Genomic DNA, 13,972 nt, shown 5'->3' with positions numbered 1-13,972 from the left:
AATTCAGGGTTTTTTTTCCCCCACATAATATTAAGAAGTGGAACCCAAAGCAAATGTTTGAAAAGTACTTCTTAATCAACTAGTGTAAAGATGATTCTACTTGAGAGAAACAGTCACAGTATTTCAAGTAGTACGATGAAAATAGATGTATTTAAAATTAATTCTGTTTGGATTTTTTTTTGGTTTTGGTAAGGTGAAAGGCAAAAAGGTATATACCATGATTAGCAACAAGACGATAATGAGTCAGTGCAGATTCACAGCTCTGGAGGACCCCAATGCCAGCCCAGTATCGGTAACCCTGTAATACAACTTCAGGTGAGAAGAAGGCAGTTTCACATGCTTCAGTGGCATTCTTGTGGGAACAAATAAAGCTAACTACAGGCAGAATGTAATTTTGCTGTCCTTTGATCCAAGTACTTGGCTACATCATTTATCCTGAGTTTTACGTTGAGGTAACTTATTCAGCAACTTCAACAACCAGGCTAAGAACTAGGAAATAAATAATAAAGTTCCGAGAGCAATCAACATAGATGCCATCAACTTTATGTATGCAGTGTGCCCATTTATCTGTAAGAGAAAATTGCTTGGGCTCTTGCTTAGAATAGATTTCAATTTTACTTCAGATACAATTTTAACAAAAACAGGTTAATCTTCCAAAGTAGCTCTTAAAGAAGGAACAAATTAGCAAAATAGGGAAGACAAGAGACTACTAGAACAGGCACAGTAATACCAGCAAGAAATGACTTCAGAATAAGGGGGAAGATAGCTAATTATAAAGAGCAGAAGACAGAGCTCTCTGGAACCATTTAGCACAGACTCAAATAGCTTTACCAATTTTAACAATCCTTAGGGAATGACTGTATAATAACATGTATATATTTTTTAACTTTAAAAAAAAAATAAATTTATTTATTTTTGGCTGCGTTGGGTCTTCGTTGCTGCGCACAGGCTCTCTCTAGTTGTGGAGAGCGGGGGCTATTCTTTGTTGCAGCGCGCGGGCTTCTCATTGCGGTGGCTTCTCTTGTTGCGCAGTACGGGTTCTAGGTGCATGGGCTTCAGTAGTTGTGGCTGGCGGGCCCTAGAGCGCAGGCTCATTAGTTGTGGCGCAAGGGCGTAGTTGCTCCACGGCATGTGGGATCTTCCTGGACCAGGGCTCGAACCCGTTTCCCCTGCATTGGCAGGTGGATTCTTAACCACTGCACCACCAGGGAAGACCCATAACATGTATAATATTGATACTTAATGTTCTTGTTTTGTAGCCACCATTTAAGGAGACTGATAAGTAGTTTAAAAAGATTTGTGTCAAAAATATCTAATATTTCTTGAAAATTCATCTAAAAATAACTTTTCAGTTACTGTTTGAGGAATAAACATTCCTGGAGATTAAACAAACAAGTGAAAAAGACTTCAAAATTAGTAAGGAGTGTTTCAGAAACCTAGAGCAACGCCCTTGTTTTTCACTTACTGAAACTCCTTCAGCAGTTTATCTCTGTAACAGGACTAAGCCCAAGCTCCCTGGTGTGACGTACAGCTGTTTACATGATTCCTGTCTACCTGTCCTGTTGACAGACTACCTGGCATTCTATTTTCCAATGTTTTAGTTGCTCCTTTCTTCAGAAGTATCTCCTTCCAATGCCAGTATGGGTGAGGTGCCTTTTAGGTGGTTCCCTGACATTCTCATGCTGTATTATAACGACCTCCTTACTCACGTCTCCCTTGCTACATTAAAAGTTTGTTGTGCGATGGTATTATATCTTACTGATCTTTGGAATTCTAATGACAAGCATTCAGTAAATATTTTTGGAATACACATACGGAAAATTATCCAGGATCTACCCAATTGGCCAGAAAACTAGATTTTCCTTCTTTGTTAAGTTTCATAATCCCATCAATGACCAGGCCTATAGACCCCTCCAGATTTTGGACTGGTTTCTCTGCTTTCAGTCTCATTTCTGCTCAATCTATTCTTTACATTCCTGCAAGAACTTATATATTCATTTGGAACAGTAATATGGGTCAGAGATCATGTGGACTCACCCAAAGTCAATTTATAAAGTAGAAGGCAGATTAAACACCTCAGCAAATAAAAAAATGTGGTGGAAAGATTCTATATTTTAACACTAAGCCGTTTAAGTGATCAACACTATCAGGTAATACATAAGAGATACTCTGTAATGAACTTTATAGGACACTGGTTATTTGTATACTTAGTCCTTCATCTATTTAAATGTAAAATCTGTCATAACCCAATCTAAAAAATGATTCTGACAAACAATTCCAACTTATAGAAAACTGAAAAAGAACCATTTATCAGATTTCTATTTTAAGGGAAATCAGCCAAACTAATCATTTTAAAGACAAACTGTGGACTCTACCAATTTTCATCCACACGTAGATTCAATTGCTGTATCCATTAACAAGAAGCTGAAGGACATTCAATTGAATATTGGGTCTTAATGAATATAAGTAAATTTCAATCATGAAATCTAGAAAAGTTGTGGCCACTTGTAAACCAACTATTCAATGTTATTAGCCTTCAATTTAAGTCTTACTTACCAAAACCATGTGGGCTATTAGGTTGCCCCCAAGAGCTCCAAAAGTATAATAAACAAGGGCCTGTGAAAGAACAAAAGATGCTTAACATAGTTACATATTTACCCAATTCAAATTATAATATACAGTAAAGTTTTAATAATATTACCTTTGCCTGACTTGAATTAACACCAAGTCCAGAAGCATAGAGAAAGCCAAGAGCCTGAAACAAAATGATAAAAGGCAGACAGTTTTATGAACCATGAAAAGATGCAAGAATCTTTAAATGCTAAAAGATTTGAACAGTTGCAAATATGCACAGCTGTGGAATTAAAAAGCCTCAGAAATGCATTCAAGGTTTTACAAATTACACAATGAAATATAACTTTAAGCAACTAAAAAAGCTTAGCTTGAAGATTAAAGACAATTTAATAAAACATCAACTAGAAAACTGAAGCTGAACACATTTAAATATGACTTTTACTTGATTCTTGATGAACAGCTATTATGAAGACAAAATGTCTCCTATACCATTACATCAACATATTATCTATGTGAAGGGTGATACACAATGATAGTGGGTAAGAGATTACTAAATAAGCTATTGCAGGAATAAAAAGAGGCAGCAAGGGGCTAAGTTGAAGGGATCAAGGGAGAAAGGTCACTTTACAACACTAGAGCATACACAGTTTTCTTAAAAAAACCCAACCAACCAACCAATGTATTGGTAAGGTTCTACCCTCTGCCCTCTGAGGATTATCCCTGATGACATGAAAGCATAGGCTAAAGTTGTAAACGCAGGTGCTATTCTCATCAAAAGCCACGAGCTCTACTACATTTCCCAGCCTCCCTTGAAATTAGGTAGGGCCACTGCCTGGGATGTGACCAGAGGGGATGCAAGCCATTTTCAGACCTGGCCCTTAAAAACATCCCAGAGAATCCTCCAGTCCTCCCTTCTCCCTTCATGATGGCTTGGAAGCCCCATGTTCCAGATGGTATATAGCTACATGACGGAAGCAGCCCCTGACCCTGAGTCACCATATGAAGAGTAACTCAGGTAGGAGAGCTGCATGGGACCTGGCATAAACAAGAAATAACTCCTTGCTGTGTGAAGCCACTGTGATTTTGGTGCTTTGCTTCATCAGCTAGAATTAATTATGGTGGAGACAGTGCTTTGCAGTGTATAAAGCACTGTGGCATTGTAAGGTTCTATTATTAGAGAGAAAAGATGCCTTAAAAGTAAAACCATTCCTCAGAACAGAATGTGTCTGAAGATAAAGAATATATGTGTGAATTTTACATAACCTGATTTATGTAAAAAGGGAAAAAAAGCTTTGAAAACAAAGGGGAGCAATTAAGATATAACCTGTTTATAAACCAAAACCAAGACTACATAAGAGTTGCATACTGATCAGGTTATCAGTCCTGTGGAAAACAATGGTCCAAATGCCTTTACTGTTTACATAGTCTGAAAACAGACTTCCTCTGTGACTAGAAATTCTGTGTGATCTTTAAGCAAATCCCACACCATCGATAAATCTTTATTACTGAAGGCATTTTTTTTTAAGTGGGCAAAACACCTTTGTAAGTAGGACACAAAACCCAGAAACCATAAAAGAAAAGATGAATAAATTCAACTAAAGTTGCTTATTTTACATGAAAAAACGTATAAACAAAATTAAAAGACAATATAAAGAATACAGATAAACAGCCAGATGCAGAGGTACAAAGGGCGAGGTCCGTAAGAGTCCTGAGCGCAGGAGCTTCTGTCCCCATGGAGTTGGAGTGTACCACCTCCTGCCACATGGATGTATTCACCAACCTGGAGGCTCTCCAAACCCCAGAGTTGAGGGATTTTTATGGAGGCTTCTTCTCATAGGTATAATTGATTAGTAACTCAATCCCCAGCCCCTTTCCCTTCCCTCTATTGAGGGCATTTTAAATAAATGTGGCTCCTAAACCCAGGCATCAATCCTACCATTACTAGTGGGGAGTCAAGCAGATATTATGTATCAACTGGCTCAAAGGGCAATATGGAATCAGAACATCTGCTACACAGTAGCCTAACTAAAAACATTTTACTTGAGTTCATCAGCCTTTAGCTGTGTCATTCAGTTTTAGGAAACATAGATGATGAAGAAACAAACTAAAGGACACCATGAGGAAACAAATAGACAAACTGAGGCAGAACATTCTGTAGAAAAACTGGCCCTATCTCTAACACAGGAAAAAAAAAAAGGAAGGTGCGGGCTATGCTAGAAGTAGCGACCAAATATAAGTATAGTCCTGGACCAAATACTGATTTGGACAAAACAGATGTAAAGAAAATGTTTTCGCTCAACACCGTACGAATATGGTATGGGTGTTATATGATGTAAAAGTTTACTGGAATTGGAAGAGCTAAAGGCTATTGATTGAAAAGAGCAAGTTATGGAACAGTAGGCAATGACATTTTATTTTAATAAAGAATTTACATGAAGAGAAAGGTCTAGAAGGGAGGGTATGCATGGACTAACATATTACCAGTGCCTATGTCTGGGAGGTACATATGTGATGTTTACTTTCTTAGCTTTTTTAGTTTGTATTTCTAGTTTCCTTATAAAGGACATGTACTGCTTCTGTAACAAAATATCTTTTTACAAAAATACCAAGATTAACAGGAGCTGGAGCACCTGACCTTAGGGAAAAAAATACAACGGTGAGTAATTTCAGATAAAAAACAATTACCTTCATTTAATTCTCTGAAGATTTAAGTTGGAAAACTACAAATATAATTTTGGCAAGATGCAATTGCAAAAACGCCTTAAGTGACTATAAATGTTCTCAAACTAAGGAAAAAGACTGTCCAAGAAGACTGGGAAAATGATCTGCCACAAAATTAATATTTACAGTTTTACTTGTTAAAGGAAGTCAGGGCAAAGAAGAGTACCACGCTGTTAAAATAAACCAGTGCTGTATGCGGAGAGATCCTCCACGGAAAGTATACTTACAGTTTGTCCCTTGGGAGAACCTTCCTCAGTCAGTTTCTCAAACATCTCTTTAGCTGCCTGGATATTCTGTGTCAGGTAATCACCAAACAAAAGAGCATAGGACACTCTCTCCAGGGCCTTGGTATGGTTCATGCTTGCTGCCTTTTGAAGATACCGATATGCTCTTTAAACAGAAGTAATGAAAAAACAAATTAGCAATATTTTAGAGCTGCCATTTTTTCAAGATCTCCTAAAATGCAGCTTAATTTCCTTATTCTATAGAATCCCTCTGATATTTTATTTTTACTAAAGTAGCGTTACTTACAAAACTTACTTTTGTTTTTACATAAGGTACCAGTTCTGTTATTGCAATATCTTGGAATTCTAACTACACTAATAGTAATCCTAAGAAATTCGATTAAAAAAGTTAACTAGATTTGCAATGTGAGAACTATAATATGGTGTCTGGTAAATAATCTAATGAATGATGTAATCACCATAACTGTCTTCTTTGCACAGACTATAACAAAAATCAGCTGAAATTAAAGGGACATAAATGTTACAGGACAATCACTTGTTTTATGTTCTTTCATTCCTAAATTCTAGACTTTGCAAGAAAATTACAAAGCAAAACCAAAAAATCAGAAAACACCTGACAGCAATTCCTTGTTTGTTTTATGCCACTTTGAATTCTGGATACTGTATGTATTCCTGGCTCTGAGAAATTACTATAACTTAATCAAATATTGCCATTTGCTCACTGTTCATTCTTGTGACTGGTTTTAGGACCTTTTTACCCCAACAAGCTAAAATCTGATAAAAGTAATGCCCCTAATGTTCATATATCATATTAAGTTTTCTTGTAATGCAACTTAAGAAATCCTTTGTCTCTGGCAGTACATTAAATTTAAAAAGTACTTATCCATTTATCTCAGTAATGGCCTATCTCAGGGTAAGAATGGAGTTGGCTGCGCTACCTACTCTCTTTTTTGGCTTTTCTTATTGCTTCCATTGAGGATTTTCATCCCAGTCTGGTACATCATTTCCGCTTCCTGCATTTGCCGTCTTTTGGCAGCCTCTTCTTCAGCTAAAAATAAAATTTACATTTTGAATTTACATGGATAATTCTGCACCAATTATTTATCAAACATCAGTATGTATTCTTTCTTTTGGGTGGTCATGCAAACATAATCCATGATCTTTCACCATTTCCAAGTCTGACTCTAAAGACACATGGTTTTCAGTATGGCCTTTATCTGACAAAAGATAAGGCAGAAAAAAAAAAGCCTCATTGAAATCACTTTCTTTCAGAGAAAGCAATATCAACCTGCTTTTGGAGGGTACTTTTCTGCTAGTAATTCTAACTTTTTATATAATTCAACTAAAATTTCAGTAGGACCTTATGATTATATATGCCAAGGTCAGCTAAAATCAGGACAGTAAAAAACAGAAAAATACTGTTGTAGTCAAAGAACACTTCAGTCTCACCTGAAATGCTGTATATTTTACAAGGAGAAAGTATTTGATTAATTACATAACAAAAATTAGTAAAAAAATTGATTTTTATTAACTACAGATCCTGATTAATTAGTGTTCAAGTTCTCTACTTTTTTTCCTATGCACTAATACAACCCTGAAAATCACAGAATTATTGCAGATTTCTCAAAAATCATTTTGTTACTGTAATATAGCATTTAACAGAAATATAGAATTCACCAAGAGACATCTGAGTATTTCATGAGGACTAATATTTACAGGAACAGAAGTGAGCTGTTCTTGCAATATAAAAACAAAATCTGATGTGTTAAACTGGAGGACTTAATCATACTGGCCTACATCCAAAGACGGACTGTATGACATATTCTAGGAAAGCCTAAATAGTCTATCAGAGCCATTATTCTGAAAATGTCATTTGGTATCAAATGAGGTATATTTAAGGTTTTCTGTTGTTTTTCATTAGTTAGAAAGTTTTCCCCAAAAACACAGCTTGCTTGAATTTAGAAGTCAGTCCCTTCGTACTGACATGAACACTTAGGACAGTTAAATATACTATTATTTGTCAAATGTTACCTTAGCACAGTGCATTTCACTCAAGTATTTAGGAAAGGTATGATCTATCTTTCTTTTCTTTTTTTGTGGTACACGGGCCTCTCACTGTTGTGGCCTCTCCCGTTGCGGAGCACAGGCTCTAGACTTGCACGCTCAGCGGCCACGGCTCACGGGCCCAGCCGCTCTGCGGCATGTGGGATCCTCCTGGACTGGGGCACGAACCCATGTCCCCTGCATCGGCAGGCGGACTCTCAACCACTGCACCACCAAGGAAGCCCTATCTTTCTTTTAACCACTATTAATTAGCCTTCACCATAATGTTCTATTTCCTTTATTGCCAAAGAATGTTTCACATTAATTAATTTAGCAGCCTGCCTGAGAGTTTCAGAATAACCCGTGCACATCAATGAAAAACCACCTCTAAATAAGGCACAAGTGTGATAAGCCGCTTGAGTGACGGCCTGGAAGTAAGTACACTGCACGCTTCCTGCGCTGACGTCCAGGCTTTAAGGCAACAACCTCGTCATCGACGTTGACCATTTCTCACAAAGGTGGAAAATGGATGGCTACGGAAAAGGCCTTTAAACTGTTGCCTGAGACACAAAACAATGTGGATGTGCTGCCTACTGAGCAATACTTACTTTCACAAAAGCCCCACTTTTCATCTGCCTTGTAGTCATAGGTTGTAGCACACCACAGTCTGCCATCTTCCCTCCCATCTGAGGTACACTCATCATATTCCTTATCCAGGAACAGAAAAGGGAAGTGGCAGGGCTCCCCGTGTGCTGTGCCTTCAATGGCGGTCAAAGCTGGAAAGAAAAAAAAAAAATCTAAACATGAACAGCACCTCTGGTATTCATGGATTTAACACTGTCAATTTCAACTATGAGAATCCAAAGACACAGATACATGATTTGTAATGGGGAACATAAAAGACCCGGCACTGATTTTGTTCAGGGACGACATGAAGGTGAGTCAACTTATTGAGCATGGCTAGCTGACTACCCAGCTCTATATCTAGGTTAGAATTTTGGGAGGTCTTGAGATAATAACCTTAGAATATCAAAAGTCTACTGAAAACAGCTGCCCAACCAGTGAGCAAAAAATAAGGCAAATGCAACTGAATCAATTCCACTGCTCAGCACAACTCTCCTTTTTTTCCTATCTGAATGCTGTAAGTCAATTTCTTCAATAATATAAAGTTACACAGGGAAAATGCTCCCCCAGGCAAAGTTAATCACTCACATACTCTTCTGTGATCCCCCAGCATTTTATTAGAGTACTGATCACACTCACTGAGCTTCTTTCTTTACAATACTCTAGCTCCCACTAGACTTTGAGCTTGTTAAGGGTAAAAACCATATCTCTGGGCTTCCCTAGTGGCGCAGTGGTTGAGAGTCCACCTGCCGATGCAGGGGACACGGGTTCGTGCCCCGGTCCGGGAAGATCCCACATGCCGTGGAGCAGCTAGGCCCGTGAGCCATGGCCGCTGAGCCTGCATGTCTGGAGCCTGTACTCCGCAACGGGAGAGGCCATAACAGTGAGAGGCCCACATACCGCAAAAAAAAAAAAACAAACAAAAAAAACACCAAAAACCCGTATCTCTATTTTGTTCTGTAAGTTCTTTCCAAGTATCTCCTAGGTGCTGGGAATTATGCCAGGTGCTGGAAATGAGGTGGAGCAGAGGTCTCTGCTACATGGAACTTACTGCCTAGCAAGGAAGAGAGACATTAAACACAAGTATGATTGATGTTATGGAAAGGAAAGCTCCCCGTCAGGAACTGCAGTTTACACTGAACCTCATGGATGTCTAGGAAGAGGTGGTGGATGAAATGCTTTGGGGTGGGGTAGGGGGACAAGCATTGTAGACAAAGGGAAAAGTATGTGTTAAGAATCAAATGAAAGACAGCATGGCATATTAGAGAAAATAAAGTTCATTATCTCACAACATGTAGTGTGAGTGTCAAAGTGGACAAGAGAAGAAGCTAAAAGAAGCACAAAGAAGCCAGACTAGGGAGGTCCTGACAAGTCTTACTAACTCAATTTGGATTTTATCCTGAGAACAATGGAAACTCAAGAGTTTAAAGTAGGAGTGACATGCGCATACTTATACTTTACTTAGAGAGGGGGACAATGGAATGCCAGGCTGGATGCAAGGTGACCGGTTTAAAGGTTGTGACAGTGGTCTAATCGAGAGGTAATGGTAGCCTGAAGAGGACAATGAAATGAAAAAAGTGGATGTACTCAAGTGATGCTAAGGAAGTAGACATGGTACTACTTACTGACTAGATGTGCAGATGAGAGGAGAGAGGAATCAAGGAAGGCTCCCAGGTATTAGGCTTCAGGAAGTGAGTAGGTGGTTGTCCTTACTAAGATAGAGAACACTAAAGGAGGAGCAGGTTACTGGGTAGGGATGAAATGGATCAGGAGAGAGACAAGTTAAGCTTTGCTCCTGCTACACTCAAGGTAGCTAACAAAAAATAAAACAAGTGAAATGTCTTAGACATCTTTTCAGCTGTAGCCAAAAAGAAAGTTCTCCAGTTTACAGATATATTTGAAGGCAAGAGTATGCATAAGAATGCCAATTAAGAGGGATATGAGAATACCAAAGGGCCAGGCCTGAGCCTAGGCTCCAACCATACGGTAAGTATGAGTACATATATGCCAACGTTCATTTTGCTTTTACATGGAGAATTTAATTAGGCAGCAGAGCTTAGTAAGTAACAGTATAGGTTCTGGAGTCAGAACACCTGACTCAAACCCTACTGATTATTAGCTGTGAACTTTGAGTAAGTTATTTAATCTCTCTCCTTACCCATAAAATTATTTGGAGATAACCTCCTTATCTACAAATAGGGATAACAGTCCTCGCTGCATAGAGTTACTCACAAAGATGAACTGAAATAATACATGTAAGGGACTCATCATGGTGCCTGCCACGTAAGGCGGTAAGAGTCTAGGAGATGGCAATTGCTATTTTATTCCTGGCACTTCCGCTCTGAAAGGCTAGAAAATGTATGCTCTTTCTTTCCTGTGTAAAGAAGAATACATTCTAAGACTAATTTGAAAATTATTTTCAGTAAGTTATGAAAGGCAAACAAATTCAAAATGGTTTACCACCAGATAAATGTCATTCACCATCCTGGTAATCACTGACCAGAGGCAAATAACTTTTTCACCTTTGATTTGTCCACTTTTTAAGAAATGATCTTTAATGCAACATATAAGCAAAGCATCCTTTATCAACAACCTCAGAGGCATCACTTTGACTACAGAATCTGAAAAAGGCGCTCCCATGCACTGCTACTAGATTCAAATTTGCTTTGGAAAGATAATATCTGTACAACTGCAGTTTGTAAACTTGAATTTCAACTTAAATAACATACAGTGGTTTAAAGTATATTTGATTTTTCCCTATGATAACAGAAATTTCTGTTTTAAAAGCAAATAAGAATTCTCATAAGAATTCTAATTTGCCAGAACTTATATTTTCTAAGTGGTTCAAATACAGGAAAGCATTCGTTTTCATGTGATGGAACAATACAGCAGAAAAGAAACTGGAGAGAACCCAAAGGTTTTTAGCAACAAAAGGTTTTAACCTACTACTGAGTCAGCACTAACTTAAGCAGGAAGAACTCCTAGGGTACACCTGCTTTATCAATTTAGTAAAACCGAAATATCTTGGTCAAAATAATGTGTTTATTATTAAGTTAGTAGAAAGAAAATTTGTATCTCTCAGCTATCTTCTCCAAGCAAAATCACCACAGGGAAACTGCTGTTACCTTTTAAACTTATTTTAAAGTCTTCCAAAAGGTACTGACTGGGACTTGCTGGTTTCAAGTCAATAATCTCAAGTTGATATTCCTCACAATAGCGTTGATTTCAGTTAATTTTCTTCCATGGAGAAATTCTCTAAGAATTTCGAAGCTATTATTTTAAAAACAGCCATGAAAACAGTACCAGTTTTAAAAACAATGGTAATCACTGCTCTGGCATAATGAGGCTGACTGAATATGCAATTTGAGTTAATGATAGCCAGTAATCAAATGTGACACTTAAAATGAAAGGGAAAAAAATGTGTTAAGTCAACTCTGCACCTTCATGTAAACATGACATAGTATCACAATCTATTTAGACCTTGAGAGTAAGATATTTAACTTAATGGTATTTGAGAACTTATAATAATGAACAGAATGCTGCTCTATATTTAAACTAGCAGAAATTTGCTCTTGCAAAGTCAATTAGAATCATTTAGGAAAGCTAGAAAGGTTTTTAACAACCCCCCACCCCCCCCCCCGCCCCGCTCCTGCCCCAAACCCTACCCAAACCTGTAATCCTTCAGCGCTGGCCAGAATATAGGTAAATGGGAACTTCCATACCGTTGGCAGGAGTGTAAAGGGGCATTCAATAATATCTGTTAGAATTGAAAAGCTCCATACACCTTTCAATCCCATTTTTTCACTTCTGGGATGTTTACTTAATAGAAGTGCTCCCATGAAGATACAAAGAGGTATGTCCAAGAGAGCATTTGTGCATCATCATAATTTCAAAAGCATAAAGCCAAAAAGAACTCAAAGGTTTATGATAAGTAGGTTGGTTAAATCAACTACAGTGCAGGAGTTACAGAGAAACCTGGGCATCAACACAGATGGAATCAAAGGTCACTAGAGAATGGTGTAGACAGAGCAGAAGATAAAGGCTGAGTATTGGGGGCAACCTTACGTTTCAACATCAGGCAGGTTCCGAGGAACCACAGCCAAGTGAAGAAAGCATCTTCAGAGAAAGGAAAAAAATACATGAGGGGTCGGTAAGGTAAGGACCAAGAACTGACCGGGTATTCAGCAATTAGAATGCGCCTGGAGGAGAGTGGCTTTAGTGGTCTGGAGGGGACCAGGGCCTCGTCACACTCCGATTAGAGAATGGAAAGAGAGGAAGCAAAATCAGTGAACAGAGACAACTCTTCCAAAGAATAATGCTATGAAGGGGAGTGGAGGAGTAAGGTGGTTGTCGGAGGGGCACTGGGGGCCAAGTCTTGGTTTTTCTAATATTATAGCATGTTTGAACGTTGGTGGAAAGAATTCAAGAGTGTGGGCAAAGACTGTCGTTTGCCATTCAGTAAACAAAGAATGTTGTCTGCCATAGAGCCACCAGCCACTGCAGCTGCATCCCCAACAGTGCACCCTGAGGGGAATTCAGGATGGAGAAAAACAGGATACTGGCTCTATATAGTTAAGGTGCATATCTAAGGAATAATTTCAATGAGCCCAGACTCTTGCATCTTCCCAAACACAGAAAAGCACTAAAATCATTAACTTGAGATGTCTGATTTTTGTGATTAGCAGTAATATTTTGATGTCTGACTACATGCATTTTTTTCTTCCCATCAAAAACTATATATCCTGGCTCCTCCCTTACCTCTTAGGAGCAGGTCCTCAGAGCTATCTGAGAGGCTGTCTCCCACCATACAGTCCTCAGTAAGGTCCCCGAATAAAACTTAATTTGCAACTTTTAGGTTGTATGTTTTTCTTCAGTTGCAAAGAGAAAACAATGTAAATGTGGCTAGAATGTTGCTATTGGTACTGAATTAAATGTCCTGGAATACAAATACTCATCTTTTCCTCATTTTTAATTGTAAGATCAAAACAAAACAAAAACATCAACCTCTTGATCCATACAGATAAAGCCAAGGGATTTAGCTCTCAAATTCCTCATTTTAAGAGCATTTACACTCTGTTAAAGACTGATATTATATCTATAAGTTTAGATGGGTATTCTGTTAATAAGACGACTATTTAATCATGCTGCTTGTTTGAAGCAATTTTGTACTTCCAAATATACAGCAGTAAGTAGCATTTTAGTCAAATATATTTAGAGTCAAAAATATACTTATAATCGGGCTTCCCTGGTGGCGCAGTGGTTGAGATTCTGCGTGCCGATGCAGGGGACACGGGTTCGTGCCCCTGTCTGGGAAGATCCCACATGCCGCGGAGCGGCTAGGCCCGTGAGCCATGGCCGCTGAGCCTGCGCGTCTGGAGCCTGTGCTCCGCAACAGGAGAGGCCACAACAGTGAGAGGCCCGCATACCACAAAAAAAAAAAAAAAAAAAAAAATATATATATATATATATATATATATATATATGCACACTTATAGTCAAAAATTATATTTATAGTCAAATGTATTTATAGTCAAAAATTGAAACACATTTAACGTTAAAAAGGTACCAACCTCAAGATAACTGTCATATAGTGTTCAGCAATTTTAGTAAACACAAAGATAAAAACTCAATCAACCAACCAATTAACATCAAACTTCCTAAAGTACTACAGACGGAACACAAATAACATGATTTGAAGCAAACCATACTTGAGATAAAGCAAATGGTATAGGCCAAATAAAGAGGTATTTACTGTTGACTGAGAA

General features: G+C 38.2%; 1 protein-coding gene across 1 annotated transcript in view; it reads right to left on the bottom strand.

Annotated features, from left to right (window-relative positions):
• The window catches only part of SEL1L (SEL1L adaptor subunit of SYVN1 ubiquitin ligase), a 52,515-nt gene that overhangs the window by 21,595 nt on the left and 16,948 nt on the right, over positions 1–13,972 (bottom strand). The window contains exons 4-9 of the mRNA XM_065871667.1: positions 8,192–8,359; positions 6,483–6,588; positions 5,523–5,685; positions 2,702–2,755; positions 2,557–2,616; positions 217–298 (exon numbers count right to left, since the gene is read on the bottom strand). Of these exons, the coding sequence (XP_065727739.1) occupies positions 217–298; positions 2,557–2,616; positions 2,702–2,755; positions 5,523–5,685; positions 6,483–6,588; positions 8,192–8,359 (633 nt within the window). The remainder of the gene's footprint in view (positions 1–216; positions 299–2,556; positions 2,617–2,701; positions 2,756–5,522; positions 5,686–6,482; positions 6,589–8,191; positions 8,360–13,972) is intronic.

The sequence above is a fragment of the Phocoena phocoena genome, chromosome 2, assembly GCF_963924675.1.
Source record: "Phocoena phocoena chromosome 2, mPhoPho1.1, whole genome shotgun sequence".
In the NCBI taxonomy this organism is placed as follows: Eukaryota; Metazoa; Chordata; class Mammalia; order Artiodactyla; family Phocoenidae; genus Phocoena; species Phocoena phocoena.
Note: the sequence above shows the minus strand (reverse complement) of the source record. Positions and strands in the feature narration are given on the sequence as shown.